The 23,565-nt window shown below is 34.7% G+C and overlaps 3 protein-coding genes across 3 annotated transcripts; 1 reads left to right on the top strand and 2 right to left on the bottom strand.

Moving 5' to 3' along the window:
• Nucleotides 1-4,176: 4,176 nt before the first annotated feature.
• On the bottom strand, nucleotides 4,177-5,929 carry LOC116109056 (protein DMR6-LIKE OXYGENASE 2-like). Its single transcript, XM_031395313.1, has 4 exons — nucleotides 5,524-5,929; nucleotides 5,176-5,423; nucleotides 4,754-5,075; nucleotides 4,177-4,506 (listed from the first exon to the last, which is right to left on the bottom strand). The coding sequence occupies exons 1-4, from the start codon at nucleotides 5,737-5,739 to the stop codon at nucleotides 4,249-4,251; spliced, it is 1,044 nt and encodes a 347-aa protein (XP_031251173.1). The 5' UTR covers nucleotides 5,740-5,929; the 3' UTR covers nucleotides 4,177-4,248.
• A 5,123-nt stretch (nucleotides 5,930-11,052) lies between these two features.
• Nucleotides 11,053-18,034, top strand: LOC116108997 (protein LHY-like). The gene is given in 9 exon segments (XM_031395241.1): nucleotides 11,053-11,264; nucleotides 11,576-11,601; nucleotides 11,841-12,023; nucleotides 12,135-12,225; nucleotides 12,228-12,245; nucleotides 12,489-12,547; nucleotides 15,490-15,714; nucleotides 15,815-17,272; nucleotides 17,360-18,034. Coding segments are annotated over 7 exon segments (2,316 nt in total). The 5' UTR covers nucleotides 11,053-11,264; nucleotides 11,576-11,601; nucleotides 11,841-11,984; the 3' UTR covers nucleotides 17,786-18,034.
• A 201-nt stretch (nucleotides 18,035-18,235) lies between these two features.
• LOC116109010 (serine/threonine-protein kinase ATG1a) lies at nucleotides 18,236-23,501 on the bottom strand. Its single transcript, XM_031395263.1, has 13 exons — nucleotides 22,988-23,501; nucleotides 22,795-22,912; nucleotides 22,433-22,491; nucleotides 22,097-22,161; nucleotides 21,327-21,420; nucleotides 21,145-21,225; nucleotides 20,878-20,989; nucleotides 20,722-20,776; nucleotides 20,372-20,580; nucleotides 19,861-20,204; nucleotides 19,153-19,447; nucleotides 18,997-19,067; nucleotides 18,236-18,915 (listed from the first exon to the last, which is right to left on the bottom strand). The coding sequence occupies exons 1-13, from the start codon at nucleotides 23,222-23,224 to the stop codon at nucleotides 18,703-18,705; spliced, it is 1,953 nt and encodes a 650-aa protein (XP_031251123.1). The 5' UTR covers nucleotides 23,225-23,501; the 3' UTR covers nucleotides 18,236-18,702.
• Nucleotides 23,502-23,565: the final 64 nt, after the last annotated feature.

Raw genomic sequence — 23,565 nt, forward strand, 5'->3', positions numbered from 1 at the left:
ATTTATCTAAGTTGTTTGAGAACAATTTTGCTTTACAGTTGTTACCAAATCTTCTAACTTGCAGGTATGTAATAACTTGCTAGCATGGACACCTTTTGTTGAAGCCAAAATATTTCTAGCTTCTCATCTTTAGAGCTTCATGGCACAAAATTTTTGCATTTCCATACTATCATCCTCAGGATTATTTCCTTTATCTTTTTGTCTAATTACAGCAATGATTCTTCTTCAATTAAAGCATATACGACTATTGCTCATTTGGATGATCGAGGAAGACATTATACCATTTGATTAGTGTAATGAAGTTGTCGAATTTGATCACTCAATCTTGCAATACTCTTCTATTTTTCTCATCTACTTCATTTGTAACTTGCAATTCATCAATCTCGGGTCCTAATTTGCAATGCTAAAACAATTGATAATTGTCTGTGACTTCACATCAATTGACCATGCAGCAACTGCATTTACAATTCCATCAAGGATACTTATCTTTTCTGGTCCATACATGATCTTCTATCTGTTTCAAAGGAAGCGATTAAAGCGCTACTGATAATAACCTTTGAAATTTCTAAAAAGCCTGCATCACATGGCTGGATTTTGGAATTGCTAACTAGTGGTAGGAACAACAGTTGTGTGATGAAGTGGGAGAGATTCTCCTTTTTGCCATGTACGTACAATTATCCAATATAAGCAAGACATTTCTATCCAAACGGCTATCAAACCACTTAAGCCATTCCATAAAACAAAGATGTCATCCATACATTTGAATTCGCTCGATACTTGCAATTTAATTACACGGTTAACATTATTAAAGCATCTTGGATTAAGAAACTTACCGATGACCCAAAGTGGAAGTGTCAGAGCCATCTCCATTGCAACAAATAACAGTTGTATCCCTCTTGTTTTGCTTTCGGCTCTCTAACTGCTTTGTTGCAAGAGAGTTTGGCTTGCATTCGATAATAAGCCAGTTTCATCCATTTTATAAATGTCCTTCCAAGCCCATTGTCTAATTCCTCTCTTATTGATGGCAAACTAGCTTCAATTTTCTCCATATTAACTTAACACCTTTCCCCAAATGACAAAAGGAATGAATTGCATGTCGTTGCTTGAACTTTTCCAACCATCCATTTGAAATTCAAACGAGATAGCTTCGGGATAGAGTTTCCTTAGAAAAATGTTTCCCTTCTCTTTTAACAATTCACCATCATATTGACATCATGTTGATGGCATACAAACCATCATAGAGGCAGACTCCATTGCGGGGTACTTTACCACTTTGAACTTTGTGTTTGGTTCACACATCCTTCTCTTGAAGGAGGTGAGCTGATCGTTTGAGGTCTTAGATATTGCTGCTTGTGATACCTTAAGACTATGAGTATCTTCTAATCACTTCACAAGATCTTTCTTTTGCTTCTAACTAGGGTTTGATTCTTTCATTGCACAACTCAACACGAATACTTTTAGTCAATTGAGTTCGTGTATTACTTTGGGTGGCGTGATTGATTTCTAGAGGAAGAAGAAAGGTATCACTGAATTGGTGGAAGATTTTATTGAAAACTTGATTGATAAGTTGAAACATAACAACCCTATTTAGCAGGCTAATCATAATTCTACTAGGATAAGTAAATAAGAAATCCTAATACTACTACTAAACATAATTAATCCTACTAATACAAACATGAATTGAAATCCTAGTACTATCAAAACATGAATTTTAAAATAGGAAATCAAGATAATATTAAAAGTAAATAGGAAATCCTAATACTACCCAAACATAAATTATAAAATAAGAAACAAATGATATTAAAAGTAAATAAGAAATCGAATACTACTAAACAATTTTGAAGTCCTAATACGTAACAAAACAGAATTATAAAATAGAATCAAAATATTTTTTTGTAACTACACCTCTATTAAGTTATAGCCTCCTTATAGTAATAATTAGTTTGATCCCAATATTATGAATATAGAGAGGTTTTTATTGTAATAATTATAAAGCACTATCTATTATTTACTTACAATTATAAAAATAACTGTTGAGGGATGTTTTCATGAATTCTTATTTATTTTATTGCAAGTTTTGTGAATGGATTTGTCAAAAGGGTGAACGGACATATCTTCTTCCTCATAAAAAGATGGCTTTTTTTTTTGTTTTTTTTTTTTTTTTTTTTTTTTTTTGGGCTCAGAGTTTTTTTTTTTCACTTTTTTTTGAAAGGGTTTTAATTTAAAGTCACGTTGGATTAGCATTTAGCAATTTAATAATCCAAATTTTAAATTATTTTAACTAAACGACAAGGAACTGACAGTAATTTATAATAAAATTTTAATAATATATAATATTATCTATTTTAAGTTTAGTACTAGAGTAATGCAGGATGCAAAACTCTCCATTCAATGGATCTCATCTCAGACTCTTATGAGATCGTCACTCCACGTATCGAGTAGTGAGTTTACTCTTTCTTATACCAATTGAAGTTGTAACATCCAAGTCTTATAAAATAGATATTATCCATTTGGATCTTGATCAACATATGTTTCACACAAACGTTTTTCACTTAAATGCATCTATTTAGTTACAAGGATCCCATACAAATTAGACTGAAGCGTTTCTCTATATTGTTCTATACACATGGGGTATAACTCACCAAGAAAATCGAATTCTTAAAAAAGGGTATCCAAATATTGACTAGTCCAATTACCCCACTCCTCACGTGAAAACCTAAAATATAAGTAAACAAAAGGTAAACAATGTGTGTTCTCTCTGTGGTCTCATGTTTGAATCACAAAAACAGTTGTTAATATTGTTGACCACGGACCGTAAAATTTATCCTATTTCAAAAGTTTTATTTAGGGTTGAAAGATTAATCGAGGTGCACATAAATTGACTCAAATATCCCCAATAACAAAAAAAGAAAAAAGAAAAATGTAAATAATATGCACCCTCTAATTAATATTGCTATTCAATCAAAATAATTTAAGTCATGTCAGTTGTCAGTTTTGTTTGTGTGGAGGAGATTAATATCACTTATTTGACCACACTCATTGAATCACATTATACACGAGTTCCTTTAACCAAAAAGTGAAATCCATGAAAATTTATATTAATATATCATTTTGATACGAATCGCTAAAAAGCTATTCCTGATGATGGAAAGGTAATTGTTATAGATGGAGTGATTAAAACGAGTTTCTTATGGATGCAATAATGTTGACTCTAGTTGAGGTGGCAACTGCAGCTGGATTTACTATTTAGAGATGTCAAATTCCAATGCCGTTCATGCAATTTGTATGTGATGGAGTTTCTCAAGTAGCTACCTCATGCTTAATCAGAATCTATCCTTTTATGCTACCAACAATAATATCACATCACCAAGCCCATAAAAAAACTTCAACTGCAATGTCGCTTGCCGTTGTTTTGGTTGGGGCATAATAAATGTGATAAATTTATGTAACAGCCTTTCATAAGCTGATTATTGGATATCATATAATTTTATATGTGTATATACATAATGCGTATCAAGTGGATCCCATTTATGATATGCTTTATTTAATCAGTTGTTGTAATAGGATGCACCACAAAAAACACGTTGACAGTGTTTAATTTAATGTACAAGTCACATTCAAAAAATAAAATACACTCCACCAATTACTTAATTTTTTTCCGTTGGTTGGAAAGCTCGCCATTGCAGTGAATCCTAAATCATCACAACAGAAGTAAACTACGCGCACAAAAGTATGAAGGTTGAATTTGACAGTGTGAACACGTGAAATCCATGAAAATATAAAAATATAATTTTCAATTAATAAATGACTGAAATATAATATTCAATTTTATATTAATTGATTGTAAAGAAGATGCGTGTGATACAAATTGAATATATGGTATAAAACCATGTGAAAACCATTGTGATTTTTTAAAGAGGGTGAACTGTAATAATCATGTGATATTGTAGAATTTTTGCAATATGTGTTCAGATTTGAAACGACGTAGTATCTTTTATTCATGTGTCTCGGGAAGTTGGAACGGAGCCTAAATCGCCTAATAACTTAATAAGTTCTTTAGTTGGCATTGTACATATAATCACTGATCTTACATCCCTTAAACTTCATATTCCAAATTAGTTAAAGTGATTATTATGACAGAACAAGCTCAAAGTCTTATACCTAAAAATTGGGCAATGCTCATTGGAAATACATTGTGTTAAATAACAAAGTTTAGTTAAGGGAAACCCCTTGCTTCTCGTCTCAAGCTCAAGGGTTCGAGGTTGTAATCTTAAACATGTCCAAACATGTCTCGGTTGCAAGCCCCCGGTTCCAGAATTTCTTGTAGTAATCACTGTATGCAAAGTTCCTATACAGGGGAGGATGATGATCGTTGATCAGATGTGGCGCCGGTAACGTCACAGCATCAGGTGATGGACAATAAAAGGTTGGGATTGAGATCCTCTCCTTGTTGCTATTCACTATGGCTCGATGTAACACACTCTTGTATCGATCGTTGCTGATCACCTACACACAGCAACAGGGCAACCAGCAAATTTATCATTTGAAATGACTAATTGATAAATGTAATTGTATTTCATCAACTCCCTAAGCTCAAGAAAATTAAATGGATGACTACGTTGTTTAATTCATATTCTTACGGCAGCCCACGTTGTCCCCATGCTGCAAGCTAATTTAGAAAATTGAAACAAGAAGTTTGAATTAATTGCCAGTCTAAAAGAATACAAGTTTAATGTAGAGCCCTGATGATTACCTGCATTTGATCACCGATATTGACAATGAAGGTGTTTGAAATTGGAGGGACGGCGAGCCACTTGCCATCTTTTAGCACCTGCAAACCTGGGACGTTATCTTGAAGGAGAATGGTGATTAAATTAGGATCAGCATGGCCAGGTAACCCGTAGGTAAGCTCTGGTTGCGGACATGGAGGATAGTAATTTATTGCCATGTGCTGCCCATGCTTGCCCAGTGCTTTGTTTATATAATCCCTTTCCAGGCCTAGGCTCTCCGAGATGGCTTCAAGCAGTCTCAGTGCTAACCCTCTAGCGTTCTTGCTGTACTCAGCAACATCCTCTCTGTGAAACAAAAAAAAAAGTTAGAATGGGAACAGATTGAAATTGTAATATATATTAAAGCAGGTATGTGGCATATCTCTAATGATACTTTGTATAATACCTGAAAGATGGAGGGTTGGTTGGCCATTCGTGTATGTAATCCTCTAAAGGGTGGCAGTGGATTCTTAAGAAATCTCTCCAGTTGGATACTTTTTCAGTTTTTACATTAAAACTAGTGGAGAGTCTCGTTGTCTTCATAGGATCATCGGAGTAATTCTTCATTCTTTCACTCTCAGGCAAATGGAAAAAGTCCCTTGACAGGCATAACATCTTATCTATCACCTCTTCTGGAATCCCATGGTTTTTGACCTTTACAAAGATGATCATTAGGATAACTTTTAACAGAAAAACCCTGATATATAAATTTTCCATCATGTGTGTGCACGTTTGATAATATATATACATATACCTGAAAGAAACCATACTCTTGGCAAGCTTGGCCTATCTCTTTGACAACATCAGAACGGTTTGAGCTATCGAGGCCTTGGAGATCAATCAGAGGAATTGGATTGCCAAGAGAAACTTCATCAATATTTGGACGGTCGGATATGGGTCGGATGTAGTTTGAGGGAACAGAACTTACACCAGACACGATGTCAGATAATAGTTGCTTTGTGGTAGCCATTACACCTTGCAAATGTTTTCTTGGTGTTACTGGATGGCTTTTTTCTTTGAGGGAGAGTGACCTTATAAATGTAGAAAGCCTAATTTGTACACGCGAGACTCGACAAATTCACGAAATCACGAGTATAGTGAATGAAATAAAATATATTGCCTTGAAAACAGGAAAGAAAGTCTTAAAAACAGGAAGGATTCATTCGTTACATGCTATTTCTGATAAAAGAAAATAAATAAAATTGTAAATGAAGAGGAAGCAGCCATGAATTGTAACCATATCTGGCCTCATTTGCCTCAAAAATCCATGTGGCTTTCATAGAGTTATGCAGTTACTCATTGAACATTGATGTCACCACAGTTGCTGTCATCAATTACCATATTGTGACATCTATTACTGATTTTAACTCTTTGCATTTCAGAAACTCCCGTTTGGGACGGGAAAGGACAATCAAGATTGGCGTTGCCATTTAAAATTTTTAATGTTGGAGTCCGTCCTTCCATATATGAAATCTTGGTTAGTAAAGTTAGTTGTTACTCCAAAAATAGAATTATCAATAACAGCTATCCTGCAAAAATAGATGCTATATTAGGCGCTAATAACCTGAAGCCCCGTGACTTACAAGTATGCCTTAAGCAAAATGATTTCAGTTTACTCAAGATTAAAAAATTGATTCTTGAACATACCGGTGATATAGCGTTTGCTTCTTTGTGATTGGGGAAGACCATCAAAATGGGTAAAGTCCATATTAAGGTGGCCCAGTGCACACACAAAGCCCACCTCTCTAATGAACTTTCGCGTTTCAGCCTAGAAAAATAACTTTTGATTTTGGGATCCTAGGTGGTCCTATTCCTTATCTCATTTCCTTAAAGTATCTTATGCTTCAAGTTCTTATCACTCGCAATTGTTTCAAATGCACTTTTATGTATGTGTAGAATTTTTATAAATAAAGTTATACAATAAAATCTCTCTATAGTGATACTTTATATATGAATAAACTCTACATAGTCATAAAAAATTATATTCCCAATTTGGGATAGTTATAAATAAGAATAAACTCTACATTGTAATAAGTTATAATTTTTTTAATTCCTGTCTTAAGGAAAGTTGTCTCTACATAGTAATAATTATTTGTATATTGCAAAAAAAAAAATATATATGCTATGTTACATTAAAGGTTTATGATGAAATAAAATATTTATCTAAAGTTGTTTGAGACAATAATTTATGCTTTACAGTTGTTACCAAATCTTCTAACTTGCAGGTATGTAATAACTTGCTAGCATGGACACCTTTTGTTGAAGCCAAAATATTTCTAGCTTCTCATCTTTAGAGCTTCATGGCACAAAATTTTTGCATTTCCATACTATCATCCTCAGGATTATTTCCTTTATCTTTTTGTCTAATTACAGCAATGATTTCTTCTTCAATTAAAGCATATACGACTTATTGCTCATTTGGATGATCGAGGAAGACATTAATATCCATTTGATTAGTGTAATGAAGTTGTCGAATTTGATCACTCAATCTTGCAATGACTCTTCTATTTTTCTCATCTACTTCATTTGTAACTTGCAATTCATCAATATCGGGGTCCTAATTTTGCAATGCTTAAAACAATTGATAATTGTCTGTGACTTCACATCAATTGACCATGCAGCAACTGCATTTACAATTCCATCAAGGATACTTATCTTTTCTGGTTCCAATACATGATCTTCTATCTGTTTCAAAAGGAAGCGATTAAAGCGCTACTGATAATAACCTTTGAAATTTCTAATAAAGCCTGCATCACATGGCTGGATTTTGGAATTGCTAACTAGTGGTAGGAACAGAACAGTTGTGTGATGAAGTGGGAGGAGATTCTCCTTTTTGCCATGTACGGTACAATTATCCAATATAAGCAAGACATTTCTATCCAAACGGCTATCAAACCACTTAAGCCATTCCATAAAAAACAAAGATGTCATCCATACATTTGAATTCGCTCGATACTTGCAATTTAGATTATCACGGTTAACATTATTAAAGCATCTTGGATTAAGAAACTTACCGATGACCCAAAGTGGAAGTTTGTCAGAGCCATCTCCATTGCAACAAATAACAGTTGTAATCCTCTCTTTGTTTTGCTTTCGGCTCTCTAACTGCTTTGTTGCAAGAGAGTTATTGGCTTGCATTCGATAAAATAAGCCAGTTTCATCCATTTTATAAATGTCCTTCCAAGCCCATTTGTCTAATTCCTCTCTTATTGATGGCAAACTAGCTTCAATTTTCTCCATATTAACTTAACCACTTTCCCCAAAATGACAAAAGGAATGAATTGCATGTCGTTGCTTGAACTTTTCCAACCATCCATTTGAAAATTCAAACGAGATAGCTTCGGGATAGAGTTTCCTTAGAAAAATGTTTCCCTTCTCTTTTAACAATTCACCATTCATATTGACATCATGTTGATGGCATACAAACCATTCATAGAGGGCAGACTCCATTGCTGGGTACTTTACCATCTTTGAACATTTTGTGTTTGGGTTCAACAATCCTTCTTCTTGAAGGAGGTGAGCTGATCGTTTGAGTGTCTTAGATATTGCTGCTTGTGATACCTTAAGACTATGAGTATCTTCTAATCACTTCACAAGATCTTTCTGCTTCTAACTAGGGTTTGATTCTTTCATTTTGCACAACTCAACACGAATACTTTTAGTCAATTGAGTTCGTGTATTAACTTTGGGTGGCGTGATTGATTTGCTAGAGGAAGAAGAAAGGTATCACTTGAATTGGTGGAAGATTTTATTGAAAACTTGATTGAATAAGTTGAAACATAACAACCCTATTTATAGCAGGCTAATCATAATTCTACTAGGATAAGTAAATAAGAAATCCTAATACTACTACTAAAACAATGAATTGAAATCCTACTAATACTAAAACATGAATTGAAATCCTAGTACTATCAAAACATGAATTTTAAAATAGGAAATCAAGTAATATTAAAAGTAAATAGGAAATCCTAATACTACCCAAACATAAATTATAAAATAAGAAACAAATGATATTAAAAGTAAATAAGAAATCGTAATACTACTAAAACAATTAATTGAAGTCCTAATACGTACTACTAAAACATGAATTATAAAATAAGAAATCAAAATAGTTTTTTTGTAACTACACCTCTATTAAGTTATAGCCTCCTTATAGTAATAAATTAGTTTGATCCCAATATTATGAATATAGAGAGGTTTTATTGTAATAATTATAAAAGCACTATCTATTTATTTACTTACCAATTATAAAATAACTGTTGAGGGATGTTTTCATGAATTCTTATTTTATTTTATTGCAAGTTTGTTGAATGGATTTGTCAAAAGGGTGAACTAGACATATCTTTCTTTCCTCATAAGAACAAGATGGCTTTTTTTTTTTTTTTTTTTTTTTTTTTTTTTTTCACTGGTTTTGAAAGGTTTTTAATTAGACTGGTTTTGAGGTATTATAAAATTATTACTTGCTAGATTTTTTATGCACTGATTTTGACTAGCTCAAAAATCCTCTAGAATTAGTGTAATGTATTTTTTAGGGGTTTATAAAACATTCCAAAATAGGGTGTTTTGATTAGTTTTAAAATTTTATTCTACAAATACCATATCCATTACAAAACTATCCCAATTATATCCAATTTTTTTTTTTAACCATATTATGCGTGTCTCCAATCATATTAAATATAAATTAATTTTAAGTAATCATAAAAAAATATTATTAAAATCTCATTTCTAGATGCTTTATTGAAGAAGTAGGGCTATAATTTTTCAATTATTCTAGATGCAGTAAAGAATAGCGAAGAAGGATAAGAAAATTTTATCACATTTGAAATTATAAAGTACTAATAAATAGAAAACAAATAAAGAATCCTTACTTTGTAATTGAAAAAACAAAACTCCTAAATATTGGTTGAAGTTGGGGTATTTTTATGGGCATATATGTAAATTTATTATTTTAAAAAGCTATCAGAACCGCTAGAAAATAAACTCTTAAGCACATGTTGGGTGTTTTAAAAACTGCTACTAAAAACTCATTAAAACTGTTATGATGATTTACCTTCATAACTGTTACCATGAAACTCCTAAGAAGACCTTTAAAGTAAGCAAGACCTTTCCATTTCCTTTTCCACTGCAAAACAAAATTATTGCATTTCTGTTTTAACAAATACTTAACTGATTGTGTTGGAATTCAAACGAACTTAAATAATGTATTTTTCTAATAACCCAATTAAAAACTATTACTCTTAGCTATATTTTTGGGTCATTGTATAACATTGGAAATATAAATATATATACGCGGAATTATTGTAAAATAGTAACATTGGAGAATCTAATATTTTATTATTGCAAAGTTTTAGGTTATTCAAGATATTGTAAATGGCTGCACAATAATGAAGAATTTTGATTAAAGCTTAATTAAAAAATCTTAAAAATAAATAAATAATTTTTAAAAAGGACTATCAAGTAGACATTTCTGGTAACTAGTAACTACTGACGTTTTACACCAGCTTAATCATTTCAAACAACCAATGGGTCAAATAAAACATTTACACCACTCATTACATTATTTTCATTACACTATCACTATTTTACTAATAATTATTTTATTATAATATTAAAAATTTAAAATAATTAAAAATTTATGTAGATGTGAGATATATCACATTATGATATAATAAAAATAGTATAATATAATAAAAATAGTATAATAGATGATGTAAATGCAATATTACTCCAAATAAAATAGGCTCTCGTTGACGAACCGCAAAACTAGCACTTTAATATCCCTCGTGAGGCTTCACCCAAAGATTACCAGCCTCCACTTCTATAAAACCGCCACGTACCAGTCTCCACTGCCATGCTGCCGAAAAGCCATCCGCTTTCCTTACTTGTCCGTACTAAGGTGACCGGATAAAGACGGTAGTCTGCTGTAAGCCACATCATAGAAGGGCCCACGAGTCACAGCTGGAGGCGCTTTTACGGACTTAACCTCACTGTATGGAAACTTGTGGCGGAGATTTGAAGATGCAACAACGGGTGAAAGCAAAAAATATAATAGGAAAAGTGCACGGGTAAGGTTTAAGTTAATTAGCCACTATGTTTTCGCCACTTGGCATGATCCAGTGATCCTTCCTCTCCATCTCTCCAGTGACCCCTTCATTCTTTTGTAGCCTCAAATAAAATTTAGCGAATTTTTTAGAAAAAAAAATCCACAAGAAATTATAGTGGCTGAGATTGCTCCTAAGTTTCCCAACTTGTGTGGTTTTTGGACTTTCAGGTCTCAGTTCTCACAACACACGTCTTTCACTTCCGCTTCTTTTCTCTTGAGAATTTTAATTAGTGTTTCTTTTGCAGTGCTCTGATTAAAGTGTTTTCGATTCAGATCCACCATTGCAGCCAACGATGAGTTCTCCGACTAGTTGCCGGTGAATTGGGTATATGGTTGATCACAAACTTTATTGATGCTTTCAGACTGCACATACTCCATGGCTTTCACCAAAGGTACTCTTTACATATTTCTGTACTTTTTACTTCAGTTACTTCTCCGTTTGGTCGCCGAGAATATTCACTATAAAGGAACAAAAATTAATTTTCGAGAACTTTTTTTTCGATCAATAATTGATGATGAGATTTGAAGTTTATTTTTTCATTTCCTTACTTAGTACTTTTTCTCGGCAACCAAAGAGAGAGGGTTAAAGTATTATGCGAAGGAATGTATTTTGTGCTGGCATGTGGTAAGTAGATGCAGAAATGGCTGTTTAATTACTGATTCGAGTTTTTTTTTTCTCTGTTTTCTTTTTCGTATTTTAAAGGTTTTGGCGTCTACGGGTTCGTTTTGGTGAGGATTCTGAATAAAGGAATTTTCTTTTAAGTTCTTTCGGAGAAGCGTCTCTGTCTCTCTGTGTTCTGGTGGATTCCAAAAATTTCTCAAATAATTTAGCATTAATTAATTTTGTACTTTGTGTAATTATATGCTACTTTCCAATCTTCAGTGAATGTGAATTGGAATGCTTATTGTGCTGAAACCAAACAAAGACGGATCTCTATCGATTGCTGTTGCTTTTTTCTCTTTTGCAGTAGTGTTGCCTTATCAGGTTTTGTTTACGTCTTCAACAACGGCTTTACTATTTGATATTGAAAGAAAAAATGAAGGGAGGTTTTTGTTTTATCCGTTGCTGGTTAGAGAGGATTTGAAGCAGCGCTAGCTGCCGAGGTCTGGTGATGGACACCTATTCCTCTGGAGAAGACTTGATTATTAAGGTCACATCAAATATGAACTTTCACAGTTTCTTTTTTTTTTTTTTTTTTTTTTAAGATATTGAAATAACTATTAAGATTTATATATGAACTGTGAATTTTGTTAAATGATAGACGAGGAAGCCTTATACAATCACTAAGCAACGAGAGCGATGGACAGAGGAGGAGCATAATAGGTTTCTAGAAGCCCTGAAGCTCTATGGACGCGTTGGCAACGCATAGAAGGTTAATCTTTTCTTTTAACTTTTAATTTTCTTTTTAATTTTTGGTTTCTGCACAGGTATATTATTGATGTGAGTGCCAATATACATAGATTATGTCTAGATGTGTGGTTCTAGAATTGTAGATCTGAATCTGCTGGATGTATCTAGTAGGAATGACAAATTCTATTATTTGTATGTTCACTTAATTAGAGATCTGTCTCTCCTCTTGTTTCTGTGTTTTACATGGTGGTGTGCAGAACATTAGGAACAAAGACTGCTGTGCAGATCAGAAGTCATGCTCAAAAGTTCTTTTAAGGTCAATCGGTACCTTATTGCCTTTCTCTACATCAAACGTACATATCTGCTTCTAATTGCTTGGTTGTAGATTTAACTGCTTCAGAGATTTTCAATCATCAATTTGCATTCTTAGGTTTGTTTAGTTTCCTTCTGATTACTTACTTTTCATACCATAGAACATATAATCCATGAATCAGTAAACAATTTGCTGTCTTCATTGTTCAGTAGACAAACTCTCGCTGGTATTTGCATGTGGCTGTAATTATCTGTGTTCAAAGACAATCTTACATGCATATTGCATATATGTCATATTATGCATAATGGTTTTACATACAAATAATTTGATCTTGTCTGTGCTGAATGCTTTGTCCATTGACTTTATTAGATGAGTAATGTTACACTTATATCACTCTTTTACACAATTTTCATTACATCATGATGTGGCATATGTCACAACCACACAAATTTTTAATTATTTTGAATTTTTAATATTATAATAGAATTTATGTGGTTGTAGCGTATGCCACATCATGATGTTTACAAAATGGTGTAAAAAAATGGTGTAAGTGTAGCATTACTCTTATCAGATTTGTGCGGCATAGTGTCGAATAATTAGAAAACTTCCTTTTTGAGGAAGGTGGACTGAGTTGATTCAGGTTACCTAGGTTCCTATGAATTTTCTCCTTGATCTTGAAGAATATTCCTGTTTAATATACCGTGTGAGTGAAATTTAAGTGGCCAGGGAAAAATGAATAAAAGAATATTGCAGTAGATTCTGGATAAGACATTATGCTTTTATTTTTCTTCTCCACTGGAAGCTTAGAGGGCAGAATAAAAAGATGATAACGTTTGGAATTTCATAGCCTAACAATTTTCCTAAATCATCTAAGCGAATGACCTGGCATTCAAGTGCATTCCCATTCAATCAACGCACTCTAGTCCATTTGTTTTGCAAACAGCACTAAGGAACCTTCCCTAATCAAGGAATTTAAGATTTCATCAATGCTTCCTCATCACACTTTAATTTGGACTCATCCTCTTTGCATAGTTCAGGAAATAGAAAAACTGAAGACATTTCTGACCCCACTGACAAATGATCTAATTTTCATTTTAGATATGATGAACCTAGCATCAAAACCCTAAAAGAATACTATGACTTGAAAGTATAAGAGTACATTTAGGTTGAGGACATTCTAAGAAGGCAATGTGGGATTCCACAACATTTGTTTACACTTCATTATTGTGACTCGAAAGTATAACTCATCCACCATGAGCACAACTCAAGATCTAGCTTATCTTATAGAGATGGGATCTTGTGGTGTCTCATCTTGTGTGAGGTAGGGAACCACAATAGCTTATAGGGAATTAAAGACAAGGCTAAAGCCTTCTCCTTGAATTTGTCCTTCCTGTTTATGGTTCAGTCACATGTCGAAATGAAGCAAGACTGGCTGTCGTATGGTTCTTTATTCTGAAATTGCTCATTTAGATGTTCTCATTTTGCTGTCATCCTGTAGCTTTCTGCAATGGCATTTTAGGCTCTGCTTTGGTAATATTCTAGTAAGAAATAGTTAGTTGTTTAAATATATTGAAAAAAAAACTCATTTAGAATTTTTTTAAAAGAGTATATGTTGATATTGTTGGATACATGAACATCATTGATGTTATGAATTAGAATATATTCTCCTGTGTATTTATGATATGTGTGGCTTTGATTTAGGTGATGATGTACAGACATTAGTTTGCTAAAACATTTAAGTCAATTCGTCTATACTCTCTTTTTAAATTGGAGAGCAATCAAGTTTTGTTTGGTTTGAATATTAGTACAGAGAATTTTTCAAGTGAAACCTTATCTTTTGCTTTTTATGGAAAACTGAACATTTTATGGCAAGGTCCTGGTTTATCCCTCTCTCACAATTACAGATTAAGATTTTGAGTTTTAGTACAAAAGGGGGCTGGTTTGGGCTAGCAATTATGATTGCTAGCCCAAACCAGCTCCCTTTTTTTGTTTTATTTACACGATGGAATGTGCAACTATAATTTAAATTCACTAAGTTATTCATATTTAGTTTTCACAAAAAATTAATAATGCAACCATGTTTCACAAGCGGTTTATAAACAAGTAATGATCATATGCTAACAGTATTTTAAAGGAGTGAGAGAAAATGACACATCAGAGACCTCATTGAGACTACCTATGTAATTTAATATCGAGAAAAAAATGCATGGTTGAACTGATTATTTTGATGAAGAATTGCAATTTCAGGATTCCAAACTTTGTTGGCAAAGCTAAAAATAGGCATCTTCAATGAATTAGTATACCCAGGATACCCAAACCTAACCTCAATTGAGATCCTTCTCCTGCTAGGATAACCGATAGTATTAAATTCAGATTACCAGCAAAACTGATACTTCTTGCAAAAGAGACCACTGAGGCAGCCCAAACCTTTGCTAGATTGGTTACATGGAGTGATCTGTCTTAACCTTTAAGGGCTACCATAAAATGTAAGGGATCATCTCAATGCTCCAAGCTATATGGAGACTTTGAAAAAGCAAAAGCAAGATCATCATCAGCTTTTATCATGCAAGACCAAATTGTCTTCTTTGTTAACCTGTAACTTATTAACATATTATGCCAATTATAGCTAAGTTTTACATGCATCATCTTCTGCTTTGAGTGTTTTGTCATTTATAGAGAATGTTCATGAAGACAATAAGGTTCAGCTATCAGAGTTTGATTTTAGTTTTTAAAATTTTTGTTTGTGTTTAGAAAGATCAATACCATGGGGGATGTAGTTTATGGTGTGCTGTCTTGAATAATTATTGCATCTTGGGGCAGTTGATTAGAATAATTTTTCAGTTAGCCATTCAGTTATTCATGTTGGATGGTTGGACAGCAGTTTTTGTCGTGAAACAGAATTTGATGAACTTTCTTCTCTAATTAATGAGTACTGAAAATATTGTGCTTGCAGCTGGAGAAGGAGGCTCATTCCAAAGGAGTTCCAATAGGACAAGCTATTGACATTGACATTCCTCCTCCTCGCCCCAAAAGAAAACCACATAATCCTTATCCCCGGAAGACCTACACAGCTGCTTCCACATTGCAAGTTGGGACGAGGGATGTGAAAACTCCAAAGCCAGTTTCTTCTCTGCGTTGTAAACAACTACTGGACTTGGAAAAAGAACCAATTTCTGAGGTGAGTTTACTTGTTTTTCTCTTCACTTGCATTTTTTTTTTTTATTCACCTATTTTATTGCTTTTTGGATGATAAATTTAGATGTCCCCTTAATTGTCAGAAACTTGATGGAGATGAGAAGCTAACTAATACAAAAGAAAATCAGGATGACAATTGCTCAGAAGTCTTTACCCTACAACAAGAAGCTCACTGTTCCTCTGTTTCTTCAGTAAACAAAAACTCTATACCAAAACCACTGGGGCTCAGAAACTCATGCACTTTTAGGGATTTTGTTCCTGTGCTGAAAGAGGTAGCAAATCAGGATGAAACATATGAATCCCACGTCACAGTTGAACTTAAGGGAAATGAAAAGATTGATAAACCTGATGCCAAACAGGCTTTTCAGGACAATCGCACAAGTAAGGCATCGACCTTGGAAAACTCTAGCCGAGGACATGAGATAGTTCAAGGTGAGAAAACAAATGACTTTAAAGATGCATTGCAGACAGATGAGATGCAAGCTACACTTAACTACCCTAGGCATGTTTCTGTGCACATCTTAGATGAGAGCCTTGGAACAGGTACTCAATCTCCTTCAGATATGCCAATGCAAGAGTCCATATTTCACCCCACGGGAGAAGTTCATGTAAATCCTAATTTATTCACAAATTCAGCTGCATCTGCTACTAATGAACATCAGAGTAATGTTCCATCATCAACTCATCCATCATTTCCATCTTTTCATCCTCCCTTTACCCCGATTCACCAAAATCAAGATGACTATAGATCAATTCTCCACATCTCCTCCACCTTTTCAAATCTTGTTGTGTCTACTCTGTTACAAAACCCTGCAGCCCATGCTGCAGCAAGCTTTGCAGCAACATTTTGGCCTTATGCAAGTGTGGGAAATTTTGCAGATTCTCCTGCATGTCCACAGGGAGGCTTTCCATCTAGACAAATGAACTCTGCTCCAAGTATGGCAGCTGTAGCAGCTGCCACTGTAGCAGCCGCCACTGCATGGTGGGCAGCCCATGGACTGCTTCCCTTGTGTGCTCCTCTTCATGCTGCTTTTACCTGCCCTCCATCTACAACAGCAGTTCCATCAATGGATCCTGGTCAAGCTCCAGCAGCCAAAACAGAGAGAAAAGAGAATACTACTCCAAATCCTCCCTTGGATGATCATCAGCTGGAGCCAGAATATTCTGAGGCTTTGCAAGCTCAGCATTCAGCCTGTAAATCACCTGTTGTATCAACATCGGACTCTGAAGAGAGTGCAAGTGCAAAGCTTAATGCTGGATCAAAAGCTGCTGAACATGAGAAGGCTGCTGAAGAAAATGTGCTTAATGATTCAGACAAAACAAAGAACAGAAAACAAGTGGACCGCTCCTCGTGTGGTTCGAACACACCTTCTAGCAGTGAAGTTGAGACAGACGCACTTGAAAAGCATGAGAAAGGCAAAGAAGAATCAAAAGAAGAATCAAAAGAAGATGATCCAAACCAACCGGCCGCTGATTGTAGTACTCGTCGCACTAGAAGCAGCATCAACGTTAGCGATTCTTGGAAGGAAGTTTCTGAAGGGGTAAAATTTAAATGCTTGTTTATGAATAGATGTGTGATGTAATAGCAAATATTGTTTCAGCATTCTCACATTTACACATGGATTCAGGGACGGCTGGCATTTCAAGCACTCTTCTCCAGGGAGGTATTGCCACAAAGCTTTTCACCTCCATATGATATGAAGGACATGCCACAGAAGGATAACACAGAAGTAGATAAGCAAAATGGCAAAGATAAAGATGGAGGAGATGCATCAACTTTAGATCTGAACACCAAGACATGGGCTTCATGTTGTGGCGAACAAGAGATGGAGAATATTGCAATGTGTAGAGGCGAGAAGAATGGGGAGGAGGGGCTGCTGACATTTGCAATTGGATATGGAAAGCTGAAGAGTCGTCGAACAGGTTTTAAACCATACAAAAGGTGTTCAGTGGAGGCTAAGGAAAACAGACTAGTTAATTTGAGCAACCAAACTGAAGAAAAAGGCCCAAAGAGGATACGTTTGGAAGGAGAGGCCTCGAACTTAGAGATTTGATGTAAGCATGCAATTAAGCAAAGGAAACTTTTGTTACTTTGCATGTATTTCTAATTTTCCCCTTTATCTATTTTCCTTTGGTGTTTAATATCAGGTCGTGTAGGTGTGTGTACTATATTTGCTTTGCTACATTGGCTCATTTACTTTCTGGAACTCTTGCAACTATGTTTAAATCTCTTTTTAATAGACAGAGTCAGCCAAGACTCATTAAGTATTGAATGGGCCCTGATCTGCCTTCTTAGCCCCAAAGCTATGTCTTCTATTCTTATTTCTTACCCCCCAATACTTCTATTAGCCAGTGCCAGTGGACATCTGCTGACTAACTGATTATGGTGTTTTTGGTAATTACGACCTACTTACTGTCGACTATCGTAATTTTTCAGCTCGACATTTTCTGAAACAACCCCACCACCCCTCAAAAAAAAAAAAAAAAAAAAAAAGAATATGCTATTCACAGCCAACATTTACCATTCATTAGGAAACAAAATTTCATGGATATTTATATATACAACTGAAAAATGAAAAATATATGCACTTACTGAAGGAAAAAGGGGGGATTTTGAGAGGGATAATTTCTAGACATATTCACATTCTACCGCCTATAAAAAGAATAGAAAGTTTTGTTTATGCGTACTTGGTTTAGGTGGTCATATTGCTCTGAGCGGCGCCGTCTGTTATAAACATTCTCCATATACATTACATTATTTATAGTCAAGACTCGAGTTATTTCCTGGTCATTTCTTCATCAACAGCTATTAGTTTGTATCCCTCTCCTCGTCAAACCAAGATTTCAATTGCCTGTTGCATGACCATGATTTGCCCGAAATATGTTGGTAAGTAGAATTGTAAGAGAGGCTGGTGTTATGAACATAGCCTCACAGTCAATGTGTTACTTGATGACAAAATCGGGGGATTGTTCAAGAGTGAGTGGGCCTTGATATCATAAAGTTAGACTGTCGTGACTGCAATTTGTTAATGTAGCTTTGGATTCTCTTCTTATTAACATGATCTAGTATAAATGGAGGTTTTAGTTGCAGAGACATTGCTTCTCCCACAATGAATGAAAGCAGAAGCATTGCTTTAGAGTACAATGCTGCGGCACTCTCCTTGTTCTCCATGTACTCCTCAACCTAAAATGAGGCTTGTCTTTAAAAAGGATGACAGAGGATTCAAGATAAGAATAAACAGCAAGTATGAAAAAGTTTACTTACAGCACCATCAGTCCCGACAGAAAGAGCTTTTTGGTATATGATTTCCAAAGCATCAGGCATCTCAGCAGCAGCTGCAATAGTATTTGACAGATGTTTTTGAGTAAAATGCAAACTTAAGATTGCAAGGAGCAGGCAAGCATTGATAAATAGCCTAACCATCCATATCTTGAATATGACATGATAACTTCTCTGAACGATCCAATGCAACAACAAACCCTTGCTCTGCCCACATGCGAACAGAAATAGGGCTGCTAAAATCTATTTTGTCTTCTGAATTTGGAACCAAGACTTTGCCACCCTGAACAGGTGTCGATTCATCGGCGAGACTGCCACCTGGTAATTCACTCTGTGTAGAGGTCAGCCAGGAGCCACAGATTACAACAGCCTTCTTCCATATAGCCAAAACAACCAGCTCAACGGAAAATGATTCTGGAAAGAGTCCTGCAGTGTACTAAAAACAACAGCAAGCACAACTCTGATAAATTCAAAATGCACTAAGCGTGGCAGTGCATACATGATCCAGCTTGTATAAGAAACCTTTTAACACATGAAAAGAATGTTCAGAGACATTCATAAGCTACAGTATATTCTTCAGTCTTCAGCTAGTAATTATAGTACACAAAATGTATGGTAAATTACAGCACTAACATTTTTACAAATAAGACTAGTGAAATTCTTTTTCTTTTTTCCCTATTTAGTCCATTCTTGGCCAGAAAATAAAAACACACGCTATGAAAAACTAAACATCAAAAGTACCAGACAAGTTAACTGTTAAGCCATAACTTAAACCTCTGGAATACCATTTCATGATAAGCAACAAGAATGAGGTATAGAAAGCATCTGAGAAAGAAAAAGGGCCATCACCTTTTCTTGTGCCAGTTCCGTAAGAGCATGCACATACTGATGTAACAACTGGAGCCTAGTAGAAGGATGCAATATGGTCAGTCCTTGCAATTCTTTTAATATACTTGATCCACATGATGTTTCCAATGGAACAAACTGTGAAATTTCAGCAGCACCAGAACATCCAGCAGCCGACTCCTTTGTGTGCATAGCAACTGCTAAATGGTCATTTTTCTTTGGGCAGATAGAAACTCTGGTAGTGGAATTATCTTGCACAGATGTATCAAGGTAGAAAGAAAAAGCATCCACTGAAGCAATATGAGAGTTGACAAGAACATACTCTTTCTCAATGGACTCCATTAAATCTGCAACCGAATAGAAAGATGAAAAATTAAACTTAAGCTTAATTTGAGCCTCAACATGAACATCCTAAACCATGAAAGAAATCTTTAAATGGATCTGATGAACAATGGTCATCAATAGATTTCTTCATCCTATCAAATACAATTTTTGACATTAAAGTCATGAACACCTCTAGTGCTTGATGTGCTTCCATGATCTTTAGCTTTCAGTATCACTTTTTCACATAAAGAAGAACTAGCTGATTCTGGATTTCTGCTTGAGTCTGCAGAACACCCAGATTGTAAGGGAGGCCTCTCCTTGCAAGCAGAAGGGTTACACTGCTCAAACACTGGTTCTGTAGGTTGAACTGGAGAACCCAATTCAGCATCCTCTGTTTGCCTACAGATCATATACAATAAATATTCTAATTAGGTTGAATGACCTACCTGCTAAAGGATCAAAATAGAAAGGAATACAAAGGACAAAAAATACCTAATACCCAACATATACCATAACAAAATGTAAACTTTAAAAGGTTACCTCAGCTCTCCTATGAACTTGTGATTAAAGAACTCCTTGAATGTTATTCGCTCAACTGTCAAATAAAGTTTAGATTTAAATGAAGTTCTCTAGGAAAATAGAGCATGCAAGCTCTTCTAATGAATAGTTGATGCATAATGCAAATTCCCAAAATACCAGGGTTTTTGCGTAAAAGGCTTCCACAGAGATCCACACAATCTGGATGTAGTTCTCTTAAAGCATCTGGTGGAAACTGCAGCTCAGTGGATGCCAAAATATTCTGAAAAAGCTGTATGTAGAAGATAACCAGAATAAGCACAAAGCTGCTGTGAAAAACAAACGACTTGCAGATTTTTAGCCATCTTTGTTGATTTTTAGCTTTGCTAATGAAAGTAAAATCAGAAATTTCTTGTAACAAAAAATAATATGGTATCTTCCAAAGACCTGAAACTGAGTATTGCCAGTAAATGGTGGCTTTCCAGTCACCAGTTGGAACAATATTGCCCCAACACTCCATAAATCGGCCTGCACACACCAACATTAGCTTTGGAAAATTAAAAAAACTATTAAAAAAAATATGGTACTAAAGTTTATATAAGAGAGGGTAAGTGGATGTATTTCCATACCTTTGCATCATACTTTTGATTCTGAATAATCTCAGGAGCCATGTATAATGGTGAACCACATAGAGTGTCGGCCAGGTCATGGGGCGTCAACGACCTAGCACACAAATAAATATAGCAGATGACCAAGTGCAAAAACTAATTTTAGGAAATTGACATATCAGTGTTATATTTCAAATTTTAATACTTCATAAGTGACAATTTTACAAAATCAATCAACCAAAGAAATTTGCCAAAAAAACAATCAGGGCACTTGAAGCATTTACAGGATAATATGAAAGAACTTTTTTCCATGAGATACCCAACAGGTCAGTATGTCAAATATTTCTGAAAATAAAAAATTGATAAAGATCCTATTATATAACCACAGTATTAAGCATAATTCAAATTTGCTTTCTAATGGCATATACCTGAAGACCCAACAAGCCTGTGAGGCTCACTTGAATCCTGATAATCAAACATTAAGTCATTTAACAGAATAACAGAATATATAGTATCCCAGATAAGTTTTCATGGATCACGGTAGGAAGCCAGATAATACAATAAGGCCTTTTTGACCTGTGATAATTTGCAGGTCTGGATTCAATAATATTGATGGAGAACATTATAAAAACTCTTAAAAAGCATCAGAAAGCAACACGTATAAGCAAATACCATAGAAGTTCAATCGTCCATAGTGCTCAGCAGTAAATGTCATATCAATAAGGAAAAAGGGAGCAGAAATCAGAATTGCTAGACATGCTATGAATTAGAAAGAAAAGAAAAAGAATTACCTTGCAAAACCAAAATCCCCAATCTTCAATACCGGAGTAGCTTCATTAGTTGACAAGAGTAAGTTCTGTCAAGATTTAGCAGCAAGAATCACGAAGACATAAACTAGTAAATGTCCAATTTAGTATTTCAACCCAAGCGTAAAAGTGATTCTATTTGACCATGACATAAAACTCATATAAGATTAAATATATGCATAATCTATATATGAACCCTATAAATTCCAACAATGCTTGTATCATTCAAACGTATAAATCGACCACATTTGACCATAAAGTAATCTAGGAAAAGTCTAACTAGTGACATCAGAATTACACTTTGAGCATAAGACATAATACCTGTGGCTTCAAATCCCTATGAATGAGATGCTTTTCGTGAAGTACTTGCAATCCTGAAGCTGCACAAGATAACGCACAACTTAAACAGATAGCAAAACAGATAAACAATATTAAACACAAATCATGGGAGCTTGAATTTACCTAAACCTATTTAAAGTACACACTTTATAAACATAGCCACTGGCATAATCAGTAATAGTGGTTTAGTTGAATTCAAAGCAATATAAGGTTAAAGTACGAATTTACAGACACCCAGTTACTCAGTTAACGTTAATGGTAATTGAACATTGCCTAGACTTAAAAGTACAAGGTGAAGTTAGGAAATTTAACAGCCAAGAACATAAATACATATATGAATATACCCAATTGTCTCAGAAAATGCCTGGCAACATTCTCTGATACTTTGCCATGCCTATGAATATAAGCCGCAAGATCACCTCCATCACAGTATTCCAAAACCAAATAAATTCTCTCTTTAGTCTGCCAAAAACATTATAACATAAGCAACCAACATGATATAAACAAAAAAAAGAGTAATATTTATAATAAAAAGACCTCAATAGCTTCAAAGAAACGAATAATGTTGGGGTGATTGATGGTGCTGAGAATGGAAATTTCTTTGAGTAAATTTTCACCGACTTTTGGGCTAAGCAACTTTTTATCAATCTCTTTAACAGCAACTTCAGTACCCAACTGACGATGGGTGGCTTTCCAAACCACCGCGAAAGAACCCGACCCGATTCTCGGTCCCACTATGTACTCTCCTATTAATCGGACCTCTCTTGGATCCATCAAAAGTAACCACACAACACTCCTTGTCTTTTGTTTTGTTTCAGTTGTAAAACATCATCTTTTTTGTTGTATCGATAAGAGAATTGATGGTGATGATGAAGAAGAAGATATTTTTTGTGTTTTTTATTTTCTTTTCTCTTTTTTAAATTAATTTCTTCTTACACTTGCGTGTGCGTGTAAGAGAGTGTGTGTGGAAACGACGCCGATGTTAGCAGCGCAGTGAAGCACTTTTTGGAGAGAGAGGTCCGAGAGGACACTGTCGCTGAGTGGATTTGGATTTTGCATACCAAGACTCGGCTGACTTTTGTTTTTTTAATTAACAGTGTATATATATGGCAGAC

The sequence above is a fragment of the Pistacia vera genome, unplaced genomic scaffold, assembly GCF_008641045.1.
Source record: "Pistacia vera cultivar Batoury unplaced genomic scaffold, PisVer_v2 Contig570, whole genome shotgun sequence".
NCBI lineage: Eukaryota > Viridiplantae > Streptophyta > Magnoliopsida > Sapindales > Anacardiaceae > Pistacia > Pistacia vera.

What these genes read in the sequence shown, in the direction of transcription:
- LOC116109010 (XM_031395263.1), bottom strand. Translation starts at nt 23,224, where the DNA reads ATGGATCCAAGAGAGGTCCGATTAATAGGAGAGTACATAGTGGGACCG. An exon ending in GTTTCTTTGAAGCTATTGAG is followed by an intron (nt 22,913 to 22,987) that starts GTCTTTTTATTA and finishes TGTTTTTGGCAG; the next exon opens with ACTAAAGAGAGAATTTATTT. An exon ending in GCATTTTCTGAGACAATTGG is followed by an intron (nt 22,492 to 22,794) that starts GTATATTCATAT and finishes TATCTTGTGCAG; the next exon opens with CTTCAGGATTGCAAGTACTT.
- LOC116109056 (XM_031395313.1), bottom strand. Translation starts at nt 5,739, where the DNA reads ATGGCTACCACAAAGCAACTATTATCTGACATCGTGTCTGGTGTAAGT. An exon ending in ACCAACCCTCCATCTTTCAG is followed by an intron (nt 5,076 to 5,175) that starts GTATTATACAAA and finishes TTTGTTTCACAG; the next exon opens with AGAGGATGTTGCTGAGTACA. An exon ending in ATATCGGTGATCAAATGCAG is followed by an intron (nt 4,507 to 4,753) that starts GTAATCATCAGG and finishes TGCTGTGTGTAG; the next exon opens with GTGATCAGCAACGATCGATA.